Source organism: Babylonia areolata, chromosome 27 (genome assembly GCF_041734735.1).
Source record: "Babylonia areolata isolate BAREFJ2019XMU chromosome 27, ASM4173473v1, whole genome shotgun sequence".
Classification (NCBI taxonomy): Eukaryota; Metazoa; Mollusca; class Gastropoda; order Neogastropoda; family Buccinidae; genus Babylonia; species Babylonia areolata.
This window is the reverse complement of record NC_134902.1, coordinates 7,124,723-7,149,624: the sequence shown is the minus strand read 5'-3', so window position 1 is coordinate 7,149,624 and position 24,902 is coordinate 7,124,723. Positions and strand designations below refer to the sequence as shown.

General features: G+C 41.5%; 2 protein-coding genes across 2 annotated transcripts in view; one reads left to right on the top strand and one right to left on the bottom strand.

Annotated features, from left to right (window-relative positions):
- LOC143301575 (inactive phospholipase C-like protein 1) overlaps positions 1-6,125 on the top strand; it is a 222,128-nt gene extending 216,003 nt beyond the window's left edge. Inside the window, exons 24-27 of the mRNA XM_076615957.1 lie at positions 1-14; positions 3,598-3,694; positions 5,244-5,338; positions 6,072-6,125. The exon at positions 1-14 is cut by the window's left edge and continues 82 nt beyond it. Coding sequence (XP_076472072.1) covers positions 1-14; positions 3,598-3,694; positions 5,244-5,338; positions 6,072-6,125 — 260 coding nt within the window. The remainder of the gene's footprint in view (positions 15-3,597; positions 3,695-5,243; positions 5,339-6,071) is intronic.
- Positions 6,126-23,050: 16,925 nt separating this feature from the next.
- On the bottom strand, positions 23,051-24,682 carry LOC143301127 (uncharacterized). Its single transcript, XM_076615183.1, has 2 exons — positions 24,559-24,682; positions 23,051-23,439 (listed from the first exon to the last, which is right to left on the bottom strand). Exons 1-2 carry the CDS (start codon positions 24,583-24,585, stop codon positions 23,062-23,064), a joined length of 405 nt encoding a protein of 134 aa, XP_076471298.1. The 5' UTR covers positions 24,586-24,682; the 3' UTR covers positions 23,051-23,061.
- Positions 24,683-24,902: the final 220 nt, after the last annotated feature.

Here is a 24,902-nt window from a genome sequence, read left to right as displayed (position 1 = left end):
AGTACATCCGTCAGGTAAACACATCATTGAGTACATCCGTCAGGTAAACACACCATGGAGTACATCCATCAGGTAAACTCACCACTGAGTACAGCTTTTGGGTAAACTCTCCATCAAGTACATCCATCAGGTAAACTCACCACTGAGTACAGCTTTTGGGTAAACTCACCATTGAATACATCTGTCAGGTAAACTCACCACTGAGTACATCCGTCAGGTAAACTCACCACTGAGTACATCTTTTGGATAAGCTCGCCACTGAGTACATCCATCAGGTATACTCACCCCTGAGTACATCCGTCAGGCGAACTCACCATCGAGTACATCCATCAGGTAAACACACCATGGAGTACATCCGTCAGGTAAACACATCATTGAGTACATCCGTCAGGTAAACACACCATTGAGTACATCCGTCAGGTAAACACATCATTGAGTACATCCATCAGGTAAACACACCATGGAGTACATCCATCAGGTAAACACACCATGGAGTACATCCATCAGGTAAACACACCATGGAGTACATCCATCAGGTAAACACATCATTGAGTACATCCGTCAGGTAAACACACCATGGAGTACATCCATCAGGTAAACACATCATTGAGTACATCCATCAGGTAAACACATCATTGAGTACATCCATCAGGTAAACACAAACTGACAATAGAACATCAAGCACGTCTGCCAGGTAAACACACCATGGAGTACATCCATCAGGTAAACACACCATTGAGTACATCTGTCAAGTAAACCATCCATCAGGTAAACAGATCTTTGTGTACATCCGTCATGAAAACAGACCATTGAGTACATCTGTCATTCAATCAGATTTCAGGCACGCACACATACACACTCAGAGAGACATGTAACATTAAATGTGTATGACCATTTCCTTTATTTACCTTGGCCATGTAGGCAGCCATACACCATTTTCGGGAGTGTGCATGCTGGGTATGTTCTTGTTTCCGTAATCCATGGAACTCTGACATGGAGTATTTGATCTTCTGCACACACATACACACAAAGGGGGTTGAGGCACTAGCAGGTCTGCACAGATGTTGACCTGGGAAAATCTCCACCCTTTTCCCACCAGGCGCTGTTACGGACTCATGAGATTGAAAGTCCAGTGCTTTACCCGCTCGGCTGTTTCACTTGTCAGTTATCTCTGGAGCAAAAATTGCAATGTGTATTGTGGAAGGGGTTGTGGATTTTGTGATGTCTGTGTTATGAAATGACTGATGTGTTATGAAGTGACTGATGTGTTGTGAAGTGACCAATATGTGTGTGTTGTGAAGTGACCGATTTTTGTGTTGTGAAATGACCGATTTTTGTGTTGTGAAGTGACTGTGTTGTGAAGTGATGGATGTGTTGTGAAGTGACTAATTGATGTGTGTGTTGTGAAGTGGTAAACACATCATTGAGTACATCCGTCAGGTAAACACACCATTGAGTACATCCGTCAGGTAAACACATCATTGAGTACATCCATCAGGTAAACACACCATGGAGTACATCCATCAGGTAAACACATCATTGAGTACATCCGTCAGGTAAACACACCATGGAGTACATCCATCAGGTAAACACATCATTGAGTACATCCATCAGGTAAACACATCATTGAGTACATCCATCAGGTAAACACAAACTGACAATAGAACATCAAGCACGTCTGCCAGGTAAACACACCATTGAGTACATCCATCAGGTAAACACACAATTGAGTACATCTGTCAAGTAAACCATCCATCAGGTAAACAGATCTTTGCGTACATCTGTCATGAAAACAGACCGTTGAGTACATCTGTCATTCAATCAGATTTCAGGCTCGCACACATACACACTCAGACAGACATGTAACATTAAATGTGTATGACCATTTCCTTTATTTACCTTGGCCATGTAGGCAGCCATACACCATTTTCGGGAGTGTGCATGCTGGGTATGTTCTTGTTTCCGTAATCCATGGAACTCTGACATGGAGTATTTGATCTTCTGCACACACATACACACAAAGGGGGTTGAGGCACTAGCAAGTCTGCACAGATGTTGACCTGGGAAAATCTCCACCCTTTTCCCACCAGGCGCTGTTACGGACTCTGAGATTGAAAGTCCAGTGTTTTTACCACTCAGCTGTTACGCTTGTCAGTTATCTCTGGAGCAAAAATTGCAATGTGTATTGTGGAAGGGGTTGTGGATTTTGTGATGTCTGTGTTATGAAATGACTGATGTGTTATGAAGTGACCAATATGTGTGTGTTGTGAAGTGACCGATTTTTGTGTTGTGAAGTGACCGATTTTTGTGTTGTGAAATGACCGATTTTTGTGTTGTGAAGTGACTGTGTTGTGAAGTGATGGATGTGTTGTGATGTGACTGATGTGTTGTGAAGTGACTAATTGATGTGTGTGTTGTGAAGTGAGCAATGTGTTATGAAGTGACTGATTGTTGTGAAGTGACTGATGTGTTGTGAAGTGTCGGATATGTTGTGTGTTGTGAAGTGACGGATGTGTTGTGAAGTGACTGATGTATTATGAAGTGACTGTGTTGTGAAGTGACTGATGTGTTTTGAAGTGACTGTGTTGTGAAGTGACTGATGTGTTATGAAGTGACTGTGTTGTGAAGTGACTGATGTGTTGTGAAGTGACGGATGTGTTGTGAAGTGACTGATGTGTTATGAAGTGACTGATGCGTTGTGAAGTGACTGATGTGTTGTGAAGTGACTGATGCGTTATGAAGTGACTGATGCGTTGTGAAGTGATGGATGTATTATGAAGTGACTGATGCGTTGTGAAGTTATGGATGTGTTGTGAAGTGACTGTGTTGTGAAGTGACTGTGTTATGAAGTGACTGTGTTATGAAGTGACTGTTGTGAAGTGACTGTTATGAAGTGACTGATGCATTGTGAAGTGACGAATGTGTTGTGAAGTGACTGATGCGTTATGAAGTGACTGTGTTGTGAAGTGACTGTGTTATGAAGTGACTGTGTTGTGAAGTGACTGTGTTGTGAAGTGACCGATGTGTTATGAAGTGACGGATGTGTTGTGAAGTGACTGTTATGAAGTGACTGATGTGTTATGAAGTGACGGATGTGTTATGCAGGGACCAATGTGTTATGAAGTGACGGATGTGTTGTGAAGTGACGGATGTGTTGTGAAGGGACCGATGTGTTGTGAAGGGACCGATGTGTTGTGAAGTGACTGTGTTATGAAGTGACGAATGTGTTATGAAGGGACCGATGCGTTATGAAGTGACTGTTGTGAAGTGACTGTGTTATGAAGTGACTGTGTTGTGAAGTGACTGATGTGTTGTGAAGTGACTGTGTTGTGAAGTGACCGATGTGTTGTGAAGTGACGGATGTGTTGTGAAGTGACTGTTGTGAAGTGACTGATGTGTTGTGAAGTGACCGATGTGTTATGAAGTGACTGATGTGTTATGAAGTGACTGTGTTGTGAAGTGACGGATGTATTCTGAAGTGATGGATGTGTTATGAAGTGGCCGATGTGTTGTGAAGTGATTGATGTGTTGTGAAGTGGCCGATGTGTTATGAAGTGGGCGACGTGTTGTGAAGTGACGGACGTGTGTGTGCAACAGATCAAGGAGGCGGCAGTGTCTACAGGGCTGGACAAGGACGTGTCACTCCGGGTGACCGACACCAGGGACGGAGCTGTCTCCCCTTGTGATGCACAGGGTAACTGACTGCACTCTGTGTGTGTGTGTGTGTGTGTCTGTGTGTGTGTGTGTGTGTCTGTGTGTGTGTGTGTGTGTGTGTGTCTGTGTGTGTGTGTGTGTGTCTGTGTGTGTGTGTGTGTGTGTGTGTGACTCTGTGTTTCTGTGTGTGTGTGTGTGTGTGTGTCTCTGTGTGTCTGTGTTTGTGTGGGTGTCTCTCTCTCTCTCACTGTGTGTGTGGCTGTGTCTGTGTGTGTATGTGTGGGATTTTTTGGGGGGTGTTTTTTGTGTTTGTGTGTGTTTTTGTTTTGTGAGTGTGTGTGTGTGTGTGTGCACGTGCGTGCATGCATGTGTGCATTTCTTTGTGTTTGTACCTGGTCTGTGAGTGTGTATGTGTGTGTTTGTGTGTGTGTGTGTGTGTGCTGGGTGTGTCTTTTTTGTGTGTGTGTGTGTATGTGTCCTTGGGTGTGTCTCTGTGTGTGTTTGCGTTTGTGTGTGTGTGTTTGGGTGTGTGCTTGGTGTGTGTGTGTGTGTGTGTCCATGTGTGTGTCTGTGTCTGTGTTTGTGCTTGGTGTGTCTCTATGTGCTTGGTTTGTGTGTGTGTGTGTGTGTGTGTGTGCTCCTGGTCTGCAGGGTTATATACTTCGATTTTTTTTTCTTTTTTTTTTGAAAGCCCTCTGCATTGTAATTGTTTTGTTTTTTTCTTCTAATCAGTATCATGGTATAGTTACGGATTTTGAGGTGTAGTTGGTATCACATTCATGGATAACTATTGTTATACATGACGTGTCATTGTTTGTATTGACTCGATTTGTGTAATGTGCTACATTTTAAAGGAAAGACGCTTGAATGGGGAAAAAAACCCAGAAAAACAACCAAAAAAAACATACATCAGGTGCAGAATCAAGATGAAAATATTTCAGTTCAACATTTTAATTTCCATTGTAAGTAATGAATCTAGTTTTGTATTCACAACCTCTCTACAGCAGAACTAGTTGGGTTTTTTTGTTTTTTTTGTTTGTTTTAAACTCACAATAAACACTTGTGGAACTGGTAGCATCCATGTTGAAATTCTTTTAGAGTAAAATTCCAGTAGATTTTAATGAAAGGAAAAGCAATTCAGTTTGGAGCTTTTGTGGATTGTATGGCCTAGAGGTAACGTGTCCGCCTAGGAAGCGAGAGAATCTGAGTGCGCTGGTTCGAATCACGGCTCAGCCGCCGATATTTTCTCCCCCTCCACTAGACCTTGAGTGGTGGTCTGGACGCTAGTCATTCAGATGAGATGATAAACCAAGGTCCTGTGTCCAGCATGCACTTAGCGCACGTAAAAGAACCCATGGCAACAAAATGGTTGTCCCTGGCAAAATTCTGAAGAAAAATCCACTTCGATAGGAAAAACAGATAAAACTGTATGCAGGAAAAAATACTGAAAAAAATGGGTGGCGCTCTCAGTATAGCGACGCGCTCTCCCTGGGGAGAGCAGCCCAAATTTCACACAAAGAAATCTGTTGTGACAAAAAGAAGAGAAATATAAATGCAATACAAATACACATTGCTTTTTGTCACAACAGATTTCACTGTGTTGAAATCCGGCAGCTCATCTCAGGAAGAGTGTCAGCCCAGTGAGTGCAGCCTCACCCTTTGCTTCTGTTCTTTCTGTCTGCAGGTGATTTTGTTTTACTGTCAAAATCTTTCTTTTTTTCCTCACAGAATTTTGCTAGAAACAGCCCTTTGTTGCCATGGGTTCTTTTACTTGCGGTAAGTGCCAGCCCCTTTGTTGCCGTGGGTTCTTTTACTTGCGGTAAGTGCCAGCCCCTTTGTTGCCATGGGTTCTTTTACTTGCGGTAGGTGCCAGCCCCTTTGTTGCCGTGGGTTCTTTTACATGCGGTTAGTGCATGCTGCGCTCGGGATGTTGGTTTGTCATCTCATCCAAATGACTAGCCTTCAGACCACCACTCAAGGTCTAGTGGAGGGGGAGGAAATACTGGCAGCTGTGGGGGTTTGAACCAGTGTGCAGCTTGGTGGGGATGGAAGAAGAGGGGAGGGGGAAAGGGAGGGCACTCCTGACAGACAAGAACTGCAGATATATATATAGATATATATATATATCTGTGTACTGATCCAGTGTTCACCGCTGATTATTGGGTTCTGATTTCAGTATGGTTTTGTGTCCATGGGAAAGGCACTTGACCCTTGACCCCCATTTGCCCCACTCCGCCCAACTGTGAATCGGTACCAGACTTTGGTCGGGGAAGGGATTCGAACCGCGGAAGGAGAGAAGATTGGGCCCTGCCTTCCTACGCAGAGCCCAAGACACGGGGGGATAGGAACTCACTGCAGCGATGGCTGTGAAAGGCAGTGGGACCGTTAACCTTGACCTTTTCACTTGCTTGTTACAGGATAGCAAGGCCGTGGTCTGTGGACCGGACCTGAAGCAGTACGGAGCAGTATAGGGCAGTATAGGGCAGTATAGAGCATCCTCCACCCATTGTCGTCATCCTGCCAGCACTGACTGCAGACTCCTAGTTCTTTGTGGCTTGTTCTCCGCCTGTCCTCGCTGTAGCTGCCGCGGAACGTGTGAGGATTCCTTTGATGTGTTTCGTCACCTCGGAGAACCTGTGGTCACCATAGATGTGTGTCATCGTTGCCGTGGAGAAACTGTGGTTACCATAGATGTGTATCGTCGTCACCTCGGAGAACCTGTGGTTACCATAGATGTGTGTCATCGTTGCCACGGAGAACCTGTGGTTACCATAGATGTGTGTCATCGTTGCCACGGAGAACCTGTGGTTACCATAGATGTGTGTCATCGTTGCTGTGGAGAAATTGTGGTTACCGTAGATGTGTATCATCATTGCCACGGAGATCCTGTGGTTACCATAGATGTGTATCATCGTTGCTGTGGAGAAACTGTGGTTACCATAGATGTGTATCATCGTTGCCACGGAGATCCTGTGGTTACCATAGATGTGTATCATCGTTGCTGTGGAGAACCTGTGGTTACCATAGATGTGTATCATCGATGCCACAGACATATTGTGGTTACTACAGATGTGTATCATCATTGCCACGGAGAACCTCTGGTTACCATAGATGAGTGTCATGGTTACCATGGAGATCCTGTGGTTACCATAGATGTGTATCATCGTTGCCATGGAGAAACTGTGGCTACCATAGATATGTATCATTGTTGCCATGGAGAAACTGGTTACCATAGATATGTATCATCGTTGCTATGGAGAAACTTTGGTTACCATAGATATGTATCATCGTTGCCGTGGAGAACCTGTGGCTACCATAGATATGTATCATCGTTACCGTGGAGAACCTATGGTTACAATAGATGTCGATCGTTGCCATGGAAAAATCTGTAGTCGCCATGGAAATAAGAATGTTAGGCTGGTCAGAATGGGTGTGTGTGTATGTGGAACACAGTTAAAACAGTCTAGCAGTTTGCATATCCTATGACTTGTGTTCGATGTTTCGATTCTTCTGCCGCCTGCTAGATGTTAACCCTTCAAAACTCTGAGATGTGTAGAAGTAGAGAGAGAGAAATGGTCAAACACAAAACAGCACGAACAAGTATCCAGTTACATCAAAAGTCAGCATGAACCATTGTATAAAAAGAACATTTAATTCAGCAGGATGGTTAAGACCAATGTCAGTTTTTTGGGGGGTTTTTTTTGTTGTCATTTTTATTTTTATTTTTTGTGTATGAAAACACAAGTCAAGATCAAATTCAGCTCATCTTTTGTGATATGAAAGTGTGATTTGGCCAACCTTTGTGGCCAGTTTGTGATGGCCAAGGATTGTGATGTTGTCGTGTGGCCAAAGGGGGAAAGCGAGCGTGGGACATGGTGAGCACTTGATGTTCAGTGTGAACTATCTCTGGTGGATGGGAGAAGGAGCAGACACAGAAAGTGGCGTGAAGTGTGATGGAGATCGTCGTGGAAACCCAGAGAGCTGTTTACTGACAGCGTGAAGCAAGACGAAGGACGTCGATACTGGTGCCAGGCTCAAACTTGGTATCGGTCGTATGACCAGGTTATTGGTCATTGGTGCAGTCAGTCGTTCCATGACCAAAGTATCACTGAAATGAGTCGTTCCATGACCAAAATAATCAATGAAATAAGTCACAGCAAGACCAAAGTATCAGTCAGTCAAAGCATCATTCATGGATGATGGAAGCACTTTCCTGCACACCAAAAAAAGAAAAAGAAAAGCCATTTGTGTGCTCAAGGTTCTCAAGAGACATGGTCTGCAAGTGTTGACGGTGTGTGACTTTGTTACAGTCTTGGCTGTGTTAGAACAGTGATGGTTCGAGGAAGTGTTAACCCCATTCAGTTTTCATCTGGTTAGAACAATGACGGTTTGGGTAGGGGATAGAGCCATTCAGTTTTCATCTGGTTAGAACAGTGACAGTTTGGGGAGGGTTATTTCCATTCAGTTTTCATCTGGTTAGAACAATGACGTTTTGGGTAGGGGATAGAGACATTCAGTTTTCATCTGCTTGGAACAATGACGTTTTGGGTAGGGGATAGAGACATTCAGTTTTCATCTGGTTAGAACAATGACGGTTTGGGTAGGGGATAGAGACATTCAGTTTTCATCTGGTTAGAACAGTGATGGTTTGGGTAGGGGATAGAGACATTCAGTTTTCATCTGGTTAGGACAATGACGGTTTGGGTAGGGGATAGAGACATTCAGTTTTCATCTGGTTAGGACAATGACGGTTTGGGTAGGGGATAGAGACATTCAGTTTTCATCTGGTTAGGACAATGACGGTTTGGGTAGGGGATAGAGACATTCAGTTTTCATCTGGTTAGGACAATGACGGTTTGGGTAGGGGATAGAGACATTCAGTTTTCATCTGGTTAGAACAATGACGGTTTGGGTAGGGGATAGAGACATTCAGTTTTCATCTGGTTAGAACAGTGACGGTTTGGGGAGGGTTATTTCCATTCAGTTTTCATCTGGTTAGAACAGTGATGGTTTTGGGAGGGTTATTTCCATTCAGTTTTCATCTGGTTAGAACAATGATGGTTTTGGGAGGGTTATTTCCATTCAGTTTTCATGTAGTTAGAACAGTGATGGTTTGGGGAGGGTTCTTTCCATTCAGTTTTCATCTGGTTAGAACATTGGAGATTTGGGGAGGGTTATTTCCATTCTGTTTTCATCTGGTTAGAACAGTGAAGGTTTGGGGAGGGTTATTTCCATTCAGTTTTCATCTGGTTAGAACAGTAATGGTTTGTGGACAGGGTAACCATGTGTGTTTAGACGGATATGACATCGCACAGTCATTCCTGGCACGAGATACAGTGACTGTCAGCGGCCTGTTATTTGTATTGTTCTTGCATTACCAAATCTATTTTGGCTTCTTTTTTTTTCTTTTTTTGTCATACTTTTTTTTTTTTTTTTTAACAGAAACAGACACATTTTTCTGTTATGTAATTAATTGTTGAGTAGCAGCAGCTTTTAAAAAAAAATTTCACTGGATAATATCTCCATAGCGCTGTTTGTGTTTTTCACAGATTTGTTGACTTTCTATCATTCAGCTGCACTGTATAATTATTTTGATTCATAATTTGCATCAATCTCATAGTCAATAATACAGCATCAGTAAATCCCCCATTACGTGCTTGTATACACGCGTGTGTTTGGGTCACAAAGAGAATCCTTTTGCGTGTGATTTTACATCATTTATTTATTTATGATTAAGTAAAGAATGAAGTACAGGTGTGCTATTCAAAGATGAATGTCTCCACTAAGCAGATTGTAATGTAACTGTTTACATTGCAAGTTTTGCTGTTTCGTTTTGCTTTGATGTGTTGGGGTTTTTTTGGGGTTTTTTGTTTTGCTTTTTTGTTGTTGTTGTTGTTGTTTTTTACATATGCTGAAATCTCAAACATCAGTCTGATATCTCATGTTAACTGACATGATCTAGATCTAATCATCTAATCATTGTGGTCAGCCCACAGTGGGTTTATATATATATATATTATATGTATATGTATATATATCATTGTTTGTTTTGTTTACCTTGAAGTTTTTGTTGTTGTTATTGTTTTTTACCTATAATTTGATTTTTGGTTGCTTTTTTAATTTAATTTAATTTTATTATTTTTTGACTCGCTTATGTGAACAAAGTGAGTCTATGTTTTAACCCAGTGTTCGGTTGTCTGTCTGTGTCTGTGTGTCCATGGTAAACTTTAACATTGCCATTTTCTCTGCAAATACTTTGTCAGTTGACACCAAATTAGGCATAAAAATAGGAAAAATTCAGTTCTTTCCAGTCATCTTGTTTAAAACAATATTGCACCTCTGGGATGGGCACAAAAAAAAAAAAAAAAAAGCCAAATTATATGCAAACCGCATTTACTGTGATATATATATATATATATATATATATATTTTTTTTTTTTTTTTTTTTTTTTAATTCTCTAAACTTGGCACTTTGATCTGATATTCTGACACAACAACAAGAGCAGTCATTATTATTATTTTTTGTTCAAACAGGAACTTCTTTTGCAAAGCATGGAAGTTATATTATTTTGCAAACGTTTTGGTGCAGCTGGTAAAAAATGGAAATTAATCAGTAATTAATGCTAGGGGACTTAATTTGCTTTAAACTGATCTTTCTCATCTTAAACATTACATTTTGAAATTATACTCAATACATAAAAAGCTTGTTTGTTTTACTCTCAGTGTGCAGGGCTTTCACTATGTTCATTCGCCCAAGTGGTCTTTTTCGGAAAATACTAAAATCAATATGACGAGTGGACTTTATAGATCTATTGGCTGAGCCTTGAAGGTCATGGGCAAAAATCAATAGCATACACATATTTATACACATTCTAAGCACGTGCTCATATTCTTCGCGAACGCGAACGACGCCATTTTGTTTCAAGTTGTTGACCTGCCCGTTCAGTCCAATATTCAATCGACAATACACGATAACATGTGATGGAAAGTTGGAGAAGGAGACCGTTAAATATTTAGTCAGAGAAAGATTTGTGAACGCCTCATCACTTACTGGATTATGCCCCAAACTGCTATAAAAATATCTACAGAATCAGTCGGAATTCACAGTTAAAAATAATAAACCATGTGAGTTAATACCCTTGAATTGATCGGAAACGTAAAAATTTCCAGTCTTGACTTTTCTCAAAATGAAGTCCTTTTCACTTCATAAGACATTTAGAAGTACTTGTACTTGGCTCTACGTGTTATTAGTTTAACAAAATACTCAATTTTCATACCAACTTTAAAACTATAAAACTAGAATGAACATAAAAGAGAAATTGAATCGACCGTGTCAACCGGGTGTAACTGACTGAAACTTGTACATCTATCTAGATGTTGCAGTGTGATTGCGGTGATAGCCACGTCTCCTTTACCGCGGACTTAAAAAGAATTTTTAATTGCCCTTAAAGATTTTTTGAATGCCCAAGATACACCAGAATAATATGATTTAAACAGTGTTCTCACCGCGAATACCGCAATCGATTTATCGCCCTTTAAAAAAGCATGTTTAAATATTATATTTTTGAACATCAGTTAAGGAGCCACGATAGTGTAAAGGGTAAGACAGTTTCTTCTCACCCGAATACGCGGAGTTCAAATCTGCCATTAGGACTTTTTTTTTTTCTTTTAACCCGGAGCTTTATAATAACAAATACAGAACACGTTTTAATGATTACATTTTTTTTTCTTACGTGTATCACAAGTGAGTCTTAAAGGCCTTGCCTCTCTTGTTTTTTTTTTTTACATTGATCATGAGAATATTATTCTTGAAATTTGGTTGTTTTTTGTTGTTGTTTTTTTGTTTGGGTTTTTTTTGGTAGTGTGACATGGAACTTCATTTGACAGCTTATGAGTGTTTTTTGTGTGCATGTGCGTATGCACCTGTGTATTTGTGCACATGTGTGTAAATGTACATCTGTCTCTGTTGTGCATGTGTCATAGCTATAAGTATTCTCGGTGTCATTTTCATTCAGGAATGTGTATGTGCACATATTTCGTTTCTCATGCACATGTCCCTAAAATGGATATACACTCCTTTTCAATGACAAGAAAGAGAAATTGGTTTCCGACATATTTCATAGAATCTTGCAATGTTTTTCTGTCAGGCTTTCTTCTGCTGAACTAATGTTTGTGATATAGATACTTTTAAAATATATTTAAAGACAAGCAGAAGTCATCCAAATCTTGAAGAAAGACATGTGGAAGCCATCCAAACCAAGATGAATATCGATCAAAGTAAGTGGTGTTTTTCAATGTTATGTTCAACGAGTGAAAATAGCATGAACGTGATATTCAAGAAATTGTAAAAATGTTGAAGGACTGAGGTAAAAAAAAAAAAATTAAATTCCACTCTTAGATTTTTATGTGAAGCTTGTTGAAATTTTTCCATTATGCTGAGTTTACCCATTGCAATTTTTTAACCAAAGTTAGGGCAATTTAATGTCTTCAGTGTTTACTGTGAAAAGTGTGTGTGTATGTGTGTGTGTGAGGCTGCGGGTGGAAGAGGAGAATTATTTCCTTTGCAAGCTGAATGGTTTCTAAAACATTATTTATACTGTAGAAAAATACATAACAGCTTTAAGTTGCCTGTGTTCTCATGATGAAATGACATCTGTACAGTATGCTGTATGTCAGAAACAGTCAATACCTATGTGTGTAGTTCTCCTTGAACTGCAGGGTGGGAGGTGTATGAATGGGAGCCAGGCTTAGGTCGGGGAAGGTTAAAACGGCAGGAAATGATTGGGATCCACCTTTTGATGCTGAGTTTCAGACATCGTGGATTATGAATTCAGTGCCCTGATGGCCATAAAATGCTATGCGAATTGTAATCTTTAACCTTTCCAGGTTCGTTCAGGTCAGAAATGAACATTGTACCGCCCGGAAGAGCATATTTCCCTGGTGTCTGAACCCTGTCTGTGTCAGAAAAAAACAACAACCCAATGAGTCGATCTGCTCTGCTGTTTTTTTTTTGTGAATTACCATTTGGTGTAGCGAGGTGTATTTTACAGTACAGCAAACATTGAAGTGTTTGTTTAACATCATCATCATTTGCCAAGGAGAGGAAATACATCAGCAGTAAAACATAAAATAATGTATAAGCTCATCATTTGCCAAGGAGAGGAAATACATCAGCAGTAAAACATAAAATAATGTATAAGCTCATCATTTGCCAAGGAGAGGAAATACATCAGCAGTAAAACATAAAATAATGTATAAGCTCATCATTTGCCAAGGAGAGGAAATACATCAGCAGTAAAACATAAAATAATGTATAAGCTCATCATTTGCCAAGGAGAGGAAATACATCAGCAGTAAAACATATAATAATGTATAAGCTCGTGACTTAAAATATACAATCAGCGATTGGGTAATGAAACAACACCAGTGCAGTCACTTTTCTTTGGGTCAGAAATCGTTGCAGCTTTTGTTTGTTTTGCTTCTGATTCATGATCCAGAATGCTGAGAGCTGACTCTTAAGGCCGTGTACTATGCATTCTCTACCAGAGCTTTTTTTTTTTTGTTTTTGTTTTATGTTTTTGTGGCTCATGCTGTACTGAGGTCCTTGGGCCGCACCGAGCCTCAGTCTGTCAGGGTGGTCATGGCTTTGAGGTGCTGAGTTCATTGAGTTGACAGGCTGACTCAGCACTGTCTGTTTTCACTGTGTGTCGTGTGTGTGTCCAGCCGCATGCCTTGGCTTTGGTTTGTACCTTGCTGCTTTCTTGTTTTGCCACACAGCACGACATCACTATGGCTGAATGGCTCAGGCAATGGACTTCTGACCCAGGGGTTCACCAGTGACCAGGGTTGGAGACCCCGTTTTGGCTCGGTGTGTCTTTGGGAAAGACACTTTACTCGGACTTTGCTCAGCAGTGAAATGGGTGTCTGACTGGTTTGGGGAGGTTTGAAACAGGGGGAAGGAGTGGATCAGGCCCCGCCTTCCAATGCCAAACACTGTACACAGTAGCTACCAGTTCGCTTCCCTGATGACCATAAAAGGCTGTGGGACCTTTGACCTTTGACCTGATTTCTACATCCATGACAAAAGGGGGATCTTCTTCTTCTTCTTTCTTCGTGGACTGCAACTCCTGCATTCACTTGTATGTACACAAGTGGGCGTTCACTTGTATGACCGTTTTTACCCAGCCTAAGTTTAGGCAGCCATACTCCGTTTTGGGGGGTAAAAAGGGGATCAAATGATGAATCAAGGCTGAGCTGCTGATCTGTCTGTGAGGAAAATGGTGGAATTGTTAAGATGCTTTCCTGCTGGTGCAGTGTCTCTGAGGGTGTGGATTCGTGTCTCTGTCTTGCCCTTTCTTCCAGGTTTTAACAGCTAAATCAAAGTCAGCATCTAGTCCTTCTGGTGTGACGATAAACCGAGGTCCTGTGTGAAGCACACCATTGGAGCGCTGAATAAAGAACCCATGGCGACATAAGTGCTGCCCTCTGGCAAAACTCAGCAGAAGAAATCCACTCTGATAGGTGCACAGATATGAATGCATGCACTCATGAACGGTCTGCCGTGTTGGGTTATGCTGCTGTCAAGCATCTGCCTGACATGTGGTGTAGCGTATATGGATTTGTCCAAACACAGTGATGCCTCCTTGAGAAACTGAAACTGAAAACTAAAAGTGAAACTGCTTATCTATCAGTATGGGTATTTCTTTTAAATAACATTTTTTTTTTTTTTTTTTTTTTTTTTTAAAGCTGGAGTTTCAGTTCCTATTTTGACTACACCCAAGCTAAAGTGAAGTTGTTAAAGTGTGACAGAGTGTGAGCACAAGGCAGATACTGTAGTGACAGGAGCGTGTCACAGTGACAGACAGCAGACACATTGCATCCTGCCGTTAAGACTGTTGGTACTACATGTCGTTAAGACTGTTGATACTACATGCCGTTAAGACTGTTGGTACTACATGTCGTTGAGATTGTTGGTACCGTTAAGACTGTTGGTACTACATGCCATTAAGACGACAACAGCAACAGCAACAGAACTGCTGCTGATGGCCATCACATGGACCTTCAGGTGAACATGACGGCCTTGGAGGTTCCATGCCTGCAATGAACTAACCTGTGCGTGAAGTGTTGTCACTGCAGCCGACTTGCATATATCTGAAGCTGTTGCTGCTGAGTTCTGGCATTTTAGTGGTGTGTGATGTAGATGATAGAACTTGTGTTGAAACTATAAAAAACAAACCAACAACTGGGGAGTCTGTAATGACTGGCGTTTCACTGGGTTATAGTATAGTGTTGCAAGGAGAGAGAGAGGGGGGGAAAGTGTCTTTATTGATTTACATTTCAGTGGTTTGTATTAGAATTGGTTTTGAAAAAAAACATGGAGTCCATGATGACTTGCTTTTACAGTGGTTAGTGAGATGATTAATGTTGTTGTACAAAAAACAACATGGAGTTGTAAAGAAAGAAAAAAACAACAACATGGAGTCTTTAATGCCATACACTCTGCAGAGTTGCACCATCAGGAAAACCAGTTGCATGTATACAATGCCCTTTTCTGTTTGTGTACAATATATCCATTTCTGTTTGTGTACAATATATCCATTTCTGTTTGTGCACAATGCCCACAGGAGCGTGTACTGTTAGTATAATATGTTCAAAATGCGCAGTTCTGTTTGTATGATATGTCCAGATATCCAGTTTTGTTTGTATGTATGTCCAAACAAGCATTTCTGTTTGTTATACAATGTCCATTTCTGTGTGTCTACAATGTCCAAATGCCCGTTAATGTTTGTATGCAGTGTCCAGCTGTCTGTTTATGTCAGTATACAATGTCCAACTGTCTGTTTATGTCAGTATACAATGTCCAACTGTCCATATATATTTGTCTGCAATGTCCAGCTGTCCATCTATGTTTGTATACATACAGTGTCCAAATGCCCGTTTTTATTTGTGTACAGTGTCCATCCATACAGTGTCAAAATTGGTATTTCTGTTTGTATTCAATGTCCACTTCAGCAGTTCTGTTTGTATACAATGTCCATTTATGTATACAATGTGCACATGTCTATTTCCGTTTGTGTACAGTATCAAATGATCGTTTATGTTCCTGATTTCTGTCTGTTATAAGGTTCAGCTTGTCTACACCTTCAGAATGCATGCTACAAAAAGACGTTTCCATTATTAACCTGCTTTGTGATTTCTTTCCTGTATAAACATTTACTGCCAATGCTTATAGTCATGTTTAATGTTATTTTTATACCCCCCCCTTTTTTTTTTAATTTCTTGTACAGTTTCTTTTGAAACATCTCCTCCCTAAGTTCAGCATGTTGTATGTATACAATTTTTGTGTGTGTGTGCACTTTTACTATTTATTATAATTGATGATAAGCATTGACTGCTTTATTATGTCGAATGAAATAAATTTGTACATGATGTGCATATGTAAACCTGTTGTACATGCATATAGACATACATGTTGTAATGTTTTTTTTGTAAAAAGAAATAAGATGAAGAAAATGAAGAACTGGTGTATTCATTGGTGGACGTAGAGACGGAAGGAATGACGATGTATGCGTGTAGATCATCTGTATACAAGAATGTTGCAATACCGTGTAAGAATCTCAACATTGGCTTTAGTGATCAGTTTTATATATATATATATATATATATATGCACTTTATCTGTGATCCTTTTTTTTTTCTTTCACTGCTTGTTTGTTTGTTCTGCTGGCTCATAAAGACATGATTTTCATTCACCCTGCCATTAGAAAAAGAAGGGGGGGGGGGGGGGACTGGACAGATTCGCAATGAAAGGTACTGATATATGCGTATGTGAAGAAATGTGTGTGTGTGTGAAGAAAAATGTGTTCTTATGGATTTCTATATAGACCTGTTTGTTCAACCGTACAGAATCCAGTTTTTGAAAGGGGAGGGAGAGGGGAGCCGGAGGGAGGAAGTGGGTGTGGCAGCAAGGCAGTGAGTTGTCATGTGACACCTTTCACAGTTCCCCCCCCCCCCCCCCCCCCCCCCGCCCCCTTGCCCCCCCGCCCCCCGGTGTGCTGCCCCAAGTCCCTGCATGAACAGCTGGACTTCTTCTTCTATGTTCCCCAGGTCATGCCGTCACATGGGTCATTTCAGTCTGCAGCGCGAAGTATGCTGTCCTCTGCAGTGCTGCAGGTGGACCCCCCAGAGTTTCTCCTGGACTTCCACTGCACAGGGCCAGGTTTTCCTCAGTGCAGCAAGTGGCCCATAGAGCTTCTCTTGGAGTTCCACTGCACAGGGCCAGGTTTTCCTCAGTGCAGCAAGTGGCCCATAGAGCTTCTCTTGGAGTTCCACTGCACAGGGCCAGGTTTTCCTTCCTCAGTGCAGCAAGTGGCCCATAGAGCTTCTCTTGGAGTTCCACTGCACAGGGCCAGGTTTTCCCTCCTCAGTGCAGCAAGTGGCCCATAGAGCTTCTCTTGGAGTTCCACTGCACAGGGCCAGGTTTTCCCTCCTCAGTGCAGCAAGTGGCCCATAGAGCTTCTCTTGGAGTTCCACTGCACGGGGCCAGGTTTTCCCTCCTCAGTGCAGCAAGTGATCCATAGAGCTTCTCTTGGAGTTCCACTGCACAGGGCCAGGTTTTCCTTCCTCAGTGCAGCAAGTGGCCCATAGAGCTTCTCTTGGACTTCCACTGCACAGGGCCAGGTTTTCCCTCCTCAGTGCAGCAAGTGGCCCATAGAGCTTCTCTTGGACTTCCACTGCACAGGGCCAGGTTTTCCTTCCTCAGTGCAGCAAGTGGCCCATAGAGCTTCTCTTGGAGTTCCACTGCACAGGGCCAGGTTTTCCTTCCTCAGTGCAGCAAAAGTTGGGCAGAACTGTAATAAATGTTTCATTTGTTCAGCAGTCATTGTCACCCTCCCTTGGTGTTTGGAGAACAGGTGTTGTTTTGACTTGGATCTATGCATCTGTTGAGGAACGGCTTGTTGGAGAGGATAGATTCTTCTTCCCCACCCCCCTCTTATTATATGAAAGAAACAGAAAGTCATGTAGACGTTACCTATTCTGATCATTTATCTTTCCTGTTTTTACACATTATGTGGGTACAGTGACATCATTTCATTTGCATTTACTCTTCTTTTTTTTCCTTTTTTTCCTTTTTTTTTTTTACATGTAATGATGTATTCATCAAAAAAAATTTTCAGTCAGTGACTGTGTTGCTTGACTTGTATGTTACAACTGTTGTTTTTTGTTGTTTTTACAGAAAACTGAACAAAATTCCTGTTTTGTGGATTTTCTTCCACTTGCAATTTTTTTTTTTTTTTTAATTTTATGGGAGGGGGAAAACTTTTTAAAAAATCTAGAACAAAATGGCTTCCATGTTGTCTGTCTGATTGATTTGCAGCTGATCTTTCTTCGTTGATGTGTCAAACCAGGCCGTGGTTCAGTAAAGACAGGTTGTTTTTTTTTACTCTGTCCACCACAGACTATCAGAGGAGCAATATTCAATATTCAATTTTGATTTTAGCCCATTTTCGCTACCAGATATTGACTTCTTTTGAAGACTTAAGAATTAAGATGAGACGCCTCCTTGATTTCCATTGGCTGTAAGATTCCCAGATAGACTCATGGCTGGTAAGAAAACTCCACAAAGCAAGAGTTTTTCTTTTTGAAAAAACAACAACAAAAACACAAAAATTTAACAAAGAAATTTGCACTTTTGAGTGGTTATTGTTACAGCATCTCTGAGTAAACCAAAAGATGAAAAAAAAAAAAAAAATTTAAGACAAACTTTATGATTTTTTAGTAAGAAATTTATTATATTTGTTTTGGCCCAACGCTCGGCTTATATCGTAGATTGACGTAAGTTTGCAGGTGGGCCAACAGCAAAGTGAGAGCTGTACTATCAGTGGTTTCTCCTTTGCAGTGGGAAATATTTACAGCTTTGTCTTTTGTGAAGGTTTATGACTAGGATGCAAAATTGCACCGGCTCTTAGTGCTGCAGCCTTGGGGGCTGATTGGCCTATGGGAACCATCCCAATGCCTACTGTCCTAAAACCCTCTTGGCCAAGAGAGTGGGGATGTAACTTGGGCAAGACACTGTCCACAAAAATCAAATTCTAGCCCAAATAGTCAGAACAGCAGTTGCCTCCTCTTCTGTTCTGATAGTCATAGTCGGACACGACTGACTGTCATATATATATGTATTATTTGTTAATTATTTATTGATGATTTATTTCTCTTTTTTTTTCTTTTTTTTTTTGTTTGTTTTGTTTAGATGTCAGTCAAAGACAGGTAGGAGGGCCATTCACTCCAGAAGGAGGATGGAACCAGTTCCAGGCCCAGGTTGCATGAACCATCTTGGCAGCACTAAGTCAGCCTAGTGTTCAGAATTGTCCTACATCTACGCTGTTTCCACAAACCTACAAAAATTCTAAATGCTTCACAAACCTAGCGCTGCAAAGACGGCTCATGCAGCCTAGCCCTACGTCTTTGTGTGGCGTGTTTGAACATTGAAGTTTTTCATGATGCTGATTAACTTGTTCAGAATCTGTGCAGCGTCTAAGTCATCATTGCAGCCAAAATGATGGAAAGAGTCAGGCAGAGATTGAAAAAGTGAAGTGATGTGGCAAGAAAACACTTGTTTGGGGGTTGGGGAGGGAGGGGACAGAATTCTCAGTGTTTGCTTGTCGTCTTTGGTTTTCAGTGAAGGAGAGACTGATGCCAGTGTTGATACACTGCATCACCCTGGGTGTCGGTTGGTGTTGATGCCATTGTTGATTCACTGCATCACCCTGGGTGTCGGTTGGTGTTGATGCATCTGGCAGGAGTGAGAACTGCCCTGCAATGCTCCACATGAAGCTGTCATTGTTGTGCACCTGCATCAGGCAATATGGCAGTGTAGACTCACTGTGCTTTACGTTTTGTTGCTTTAATCGCAGTATCTTGAATCTCGCAGTGAGGTGTTGCCAAACGTCGTTACTCATCATTCTGATACAGTGATGATCCATTATGAATTGTGGAAATGATTCGTAAATTCTCATGACAGAAATGTATTTTGCTTTTGTGTGTGCACAGATGTGTGTGTATGTGAGAGAGAGAGACTGCTAGAAGTTGCAAATTATGATGGACGTGAACAGTTAAAATGTAACCATCCCTTGATTGTTTCTATGTTGTATGCATCCTAACTGTTCCGTATTATGCAGATCAAGAGAGAGGCACTGACTGTTTTTGTTAGCTCAGTGAATGTTGATGACGACTTGATCATTTTCCACATGTGAGCAGTTAGACAATTGAAGAAGGCTCAGCAAACTGATGGTCTGGAGTGAGAAATGTCTGAACAGGATGGAAGTAGCCGGTTCAAATCCTGCAGAAAAGGTCTTTAAACACAGAGAACGTCACAACTTGTTCAGACAGAATGATGCGATTTCAGGCTGCTTTCAGTCAAAGGAAGGCTGCGCAAAATTAAATCAAGGAGTGATGACAATTTTTTTTTTTTCTCATCCAATGTATCAATATTCAGTAAACTGTTTGCTGCAAATACCCTTGTGAATATGTTCTGAATAATTATGGTCGGCAGTTGCCGAGGATCACGTCCCAAACCGGAACTATTTGCTCATGTTGTTGTTCTGGCTCCCAGACCAAAACTTGTTACGTTAATATAGCGGTGGAACCATTCTCTTTCAGTACTCCTGTGTGTATAGCCAGTACTGGGAAGGGGAGGCCTGGCCCCACTTGGTCATTATCGTTACTGTAGATAGTGCGTTGATCGCATGGCCACTTTTCTTTCATTGCTGTTGACATGATCATCATGTTGTCTCCATGCAGTCACCACTGGTGGTGACCACGACAGTCAGTGTTTTATTCTTTGGTTTTAATTCTTCACTGTGTCTCCTTTTCTCCTCTTTTCTCTCATTTTTTCTTTCTTTCTTTTTTTCTTTTCTTTTTTTTTCTTTTTCTTTTTGTTGTGTATTTGTTTGTTTATCTGGTTTTAAAAGAAATAAAATGAGGAGTCAGATTATGTGTGTGTGTGTGTTCACATTGTGTGATTTTTTATGCTTGTGTGTGTGTGTGTGTGTGTGTGTGGAGAGAGGGGGTGTGTGGGGGTGTTTATGTAAGTGTTAGAATGTATTCACATGTAATTCTGTGTGCAAACAAAAACAGATTGCAAGGAATATGTGACTAGCAGGTGTGGATCTCTGTCAAACCAAGCCAGATGTTTCCAGGGAATCTTCACTCCGTCTGTTGACGGGAGATTGTTCTGTAGGTGCTAACAAACCAGCCAAGCAAAAGGTACACATTCACATGCACACACATGCATACACATGTACACCTGTTTGCAAGCACACACGCACAAATCTACACACCTGCATATTCATACACATGCACACAGATTCTCTCTCTCTCTCCCTCTCTGATACTTCGACTTTTTATCAGCTTGTCTGATTCTGTTGAGATTTGCCAGCACACGAGTTCATGTTCTTACTGTTGATACGTTTATCCAGATTGTACCCCTTCGACTGACCCCCGACTGACCCCTGACCGCACCAGACCCTGCCCCCCAACACACACACCCCCCCTCACCCCCCCTTCCCATGTGTTTGTATAATGGCCTTAGGCCGATGTACAACAAACCATTTGTCTTGTCTTGTCTTGTCTTGTCCTCTCTCTCTCTCCCTCTCCTGTACACACATGCACATACAACCCCCCACACTCTCTCTCTCAATCTCACTCACTCTCTCTGCACGCACACACACACACACACACACACCATAAAACCCTGTACTTAGTATCTCAACACTATCAGTTGTAACACTCAGTTTTCTTGTCTGGTCTGCATGTGACGCAGAGTTGCATTAGCAACTCTACATTTTTGGCTCATGTGTGTAAACAATGTGAGCCTATGTAATAACCTGGAGTTCAGTTATCTGTGTCTGTGTCTGTGTGTCCATTGTAAACGTTAACATTGTCATTTTCTCTGGAAATACTTTGTCCATTGACACAAAATTTTGCTAAAAAATAGGCAAAAATAAGTTTGTTCCATACAATACAATGATGTTACACATCTTGTTAGACCACAAATGATTCTTTTTTTTTAATGTCACTTTAATGTTATGTGTTGTTGTTTTTTACAAACCTTTTGCACTTTTACCTTACACAATGACAGACGTATTCATAAGAAACACTTCCTCATTTTAGTCAGAATATCAAGAACTCCTGTTTCGTAGTTCAGTTATTTATACAGTTGCAAACATTTGCCAGTTGCATTAAAATTTTCATCTTAATGGGAAGTCAGTCTCGAGATATGAAGGAATATAATTTTTCTTATTAATTATCTAAATCACCCTACAGATTGATTTACAAAATATGACTTCATGCATAAATAGGCCGTTTTGTTTTTCACTCAGTGTGAAGGCATTACACCGTTTACATTCAACCAAATGTCAGCATTTTTTTTTTTAAATAGGAGTGCCCTTGATGACACACACTCGCATGAAACAGTTATCCATTTGTGCATTCTTCTTGCACTTTAGTTTGTTCACTTCCTTCCGAAATACATCAGGAGCACATGTTTTCATTTAAACCAAAATAGAATGATCTTCATCCTCGTCACAAACAAACAGTCTGAAATGTTAACATTCAATAAAAGATCAACAGATGGACTCTTATACTTAGTCCAATACGACTCTTAATCACTGAAGTACAGAGGAAAAAAAGCAAAGGCTAGAGATTTTCTCCTTGTTGCACACCCTTACAAATGTTAAAGAAATAAGATTTTTCACCATTTAAAAACATACATGACTTAATTCTATCATGCATGTTCATTATGACACACAAAATTTTACCATTCACGCCTTCATGAACAAGCTTTTGCCATAACCCACTTCTCCAAACTGAATCAAAGGCTTTTCTAAAATCAACAAAAGCACAATAAAGTTTCTTCTTTTTCATGGAGAAAATATCACACACACACACACACACACACACACACAAGCAACAACAAAAACAAACCAACAAAAACCCAAAACTTCAAATCCGCACACACAAATAAAAATGACATAACAGGCAAATAACACAGCAGAATGCCCACCTAATACACATCCCAGAGTTCATAATCTCACAACCTGATCACCAATGCGAAACAGCACAGAAAGGATATCAAATGCTGTGGAAAAAATATTTTTTTAAAGGTGTCATGGCTTTCTGGAAAGAAAGTGGGAATGGACTGGAAAGGCTGAAAAAGGAGAGAACACAAAGAGGAAATTTCCAGCACAGAATTCCCAGAAGGCAGAAATGCTGTTTAAACTGAAAGACCCCCGGCATCCCACATAGGCAAACACACACACACACGCACACACACACGCACGCACGCACACACACAGTCTTTGGTGAGCAAGCCCACAAGTGTTTCTGCTTCTCTGTGGCGCACACTCCTTCACTGACCTTGCTCCGCCAGGCTGGGCAGTCCAAAGCAAGCCATTCCCAGCTGAGGTCTCAGAGGGACACTTTGAGGCAATCTTTGAAAGTGTTTCTTCTGCCTCCCAACCGAGTGCTTGTCCTGGCTCAGCTCTCCACACAGCAGCTGTTTTGGTGGTCGACTGTCAGACATCCTGATGACATGGCCAGCCCATCTGGCTCGGGCTTTCTGTAGGGGGGTGTAGAGACTGTGGGTGCTGGCCTGTTCTTCGACCTCTGTGTCTGGGACTTTGTCCTGATTTAATTTGATGTGGATACTCGGGGCCATTTGCACAACAGGCTGCCTACCTGGGCAGAGTCGATCAATGGCTGCCATTGGGCACTCATCATTCGTTTCCTGTGTCATTCAATCATATTTCAGGCACGTACACAGACACACTCAGACAGACATGTAACATCTTATGTGTATGACCATTTTATATGCCCCGCTATGTAGGCAGCCATACTATGTTTTCAGAGTGTGTATGCTGGTTATGTTCTTGTTTCCATCACCCACTGAATGCTGACATGGATTACATGATCTATAACATGCGTATTTGATCTTCTGCTTGCAGAAACACATGAGGCGGGTCAGGCACTAGCAGGTCTGCACATACGTTGACCTGGGAGATTGGAAAAATCTTCACCCTTCACCCACTAGGTGCTGTTACTGAGATTTGAACTCAGGACCCTCAGATTGAAAGTCCAACGCTTTTAACCACTCGGCTTCTGCGCCTGCCATTGTATGTGAAGAAATGTGCAGAGGCAGCTCAAGTGGAATTGACTGAGTTGTTCAGTGTGTCTGCTGTAGACATCCTAGATCTTGCTGGCCTAGAGAACAGTGGTAAGTTCTGTTGTAGACATCCTAGATCTTGCTGGCCTAGAGAACAGTGGTAAGTGTCTGTTGTAGACATCCTAGATCTTGTGGGCCTAGAGAACAGTGGTGTCTGCTGTAGACATCCTAGATCTTGCTGGCCTAGAGAACAGTGGTAAGTGTCTGCTGTAGACATCCTAGATCTTGTGGGCCTAGAGAACAGTGGTAAGTGTCTGCTGTAGACATCCTAGATCTTGCTGGCCTAGAGAACAGTGGTAAGTGTCTGCTGTAGACATCCTAGATCTTGCTGGCCTAGAGAACAGTGGTAAGTGTCTGCTGTAGACATCCTAGATCTTGCTGGCCTAGAGAACAGTGGTAAGTACAACAGTTTGGCAGACCTTCAGATTGGTGGTAAGACTGAGTCATCTCTGCTCACACACACACACACACACACACACACACACACACACACACACACACACACACACACACACACACACACCTCATGTGGGAATCTTTGAAATTCACATACAGTCTCTCAACCCACCAAACATTCAGTGGATGGTATCATGTGGAAAAACGGCATCATACCTTGACATTGGTTTGTCTATGCTTGAGGGAAAGATAGTGACTGATGTGTACAGCAAGAGTTCTCATGCTTACCTTCCCCCAACTAGTTGTCATCCCCATCCAGTGTTCAAGGGCCTCATTACAGGAGTGGGGACAAGACTATGCATGATATACAGTGAAGACGACCTGCTTGAGCGTAGAATTGATGAGTATGCCCGCTACTTTGCCTTGGCAGGTTGGAATTTTGACAAAGCAGAATCTGATCTGGTGAAAGGTGCCAGAAAAGACAACACACCACAACACAACTTGTGAAAATTGCTGTTAATGTAGTCTGAGAGAGGCCAGAACAAAATCACTACATCTATTTGAAAATATGTCACAGATTCTTCACGGTTAAGGTACCCCCCTCCCCCTCTCTCTCTCTCTCTATCATTGTG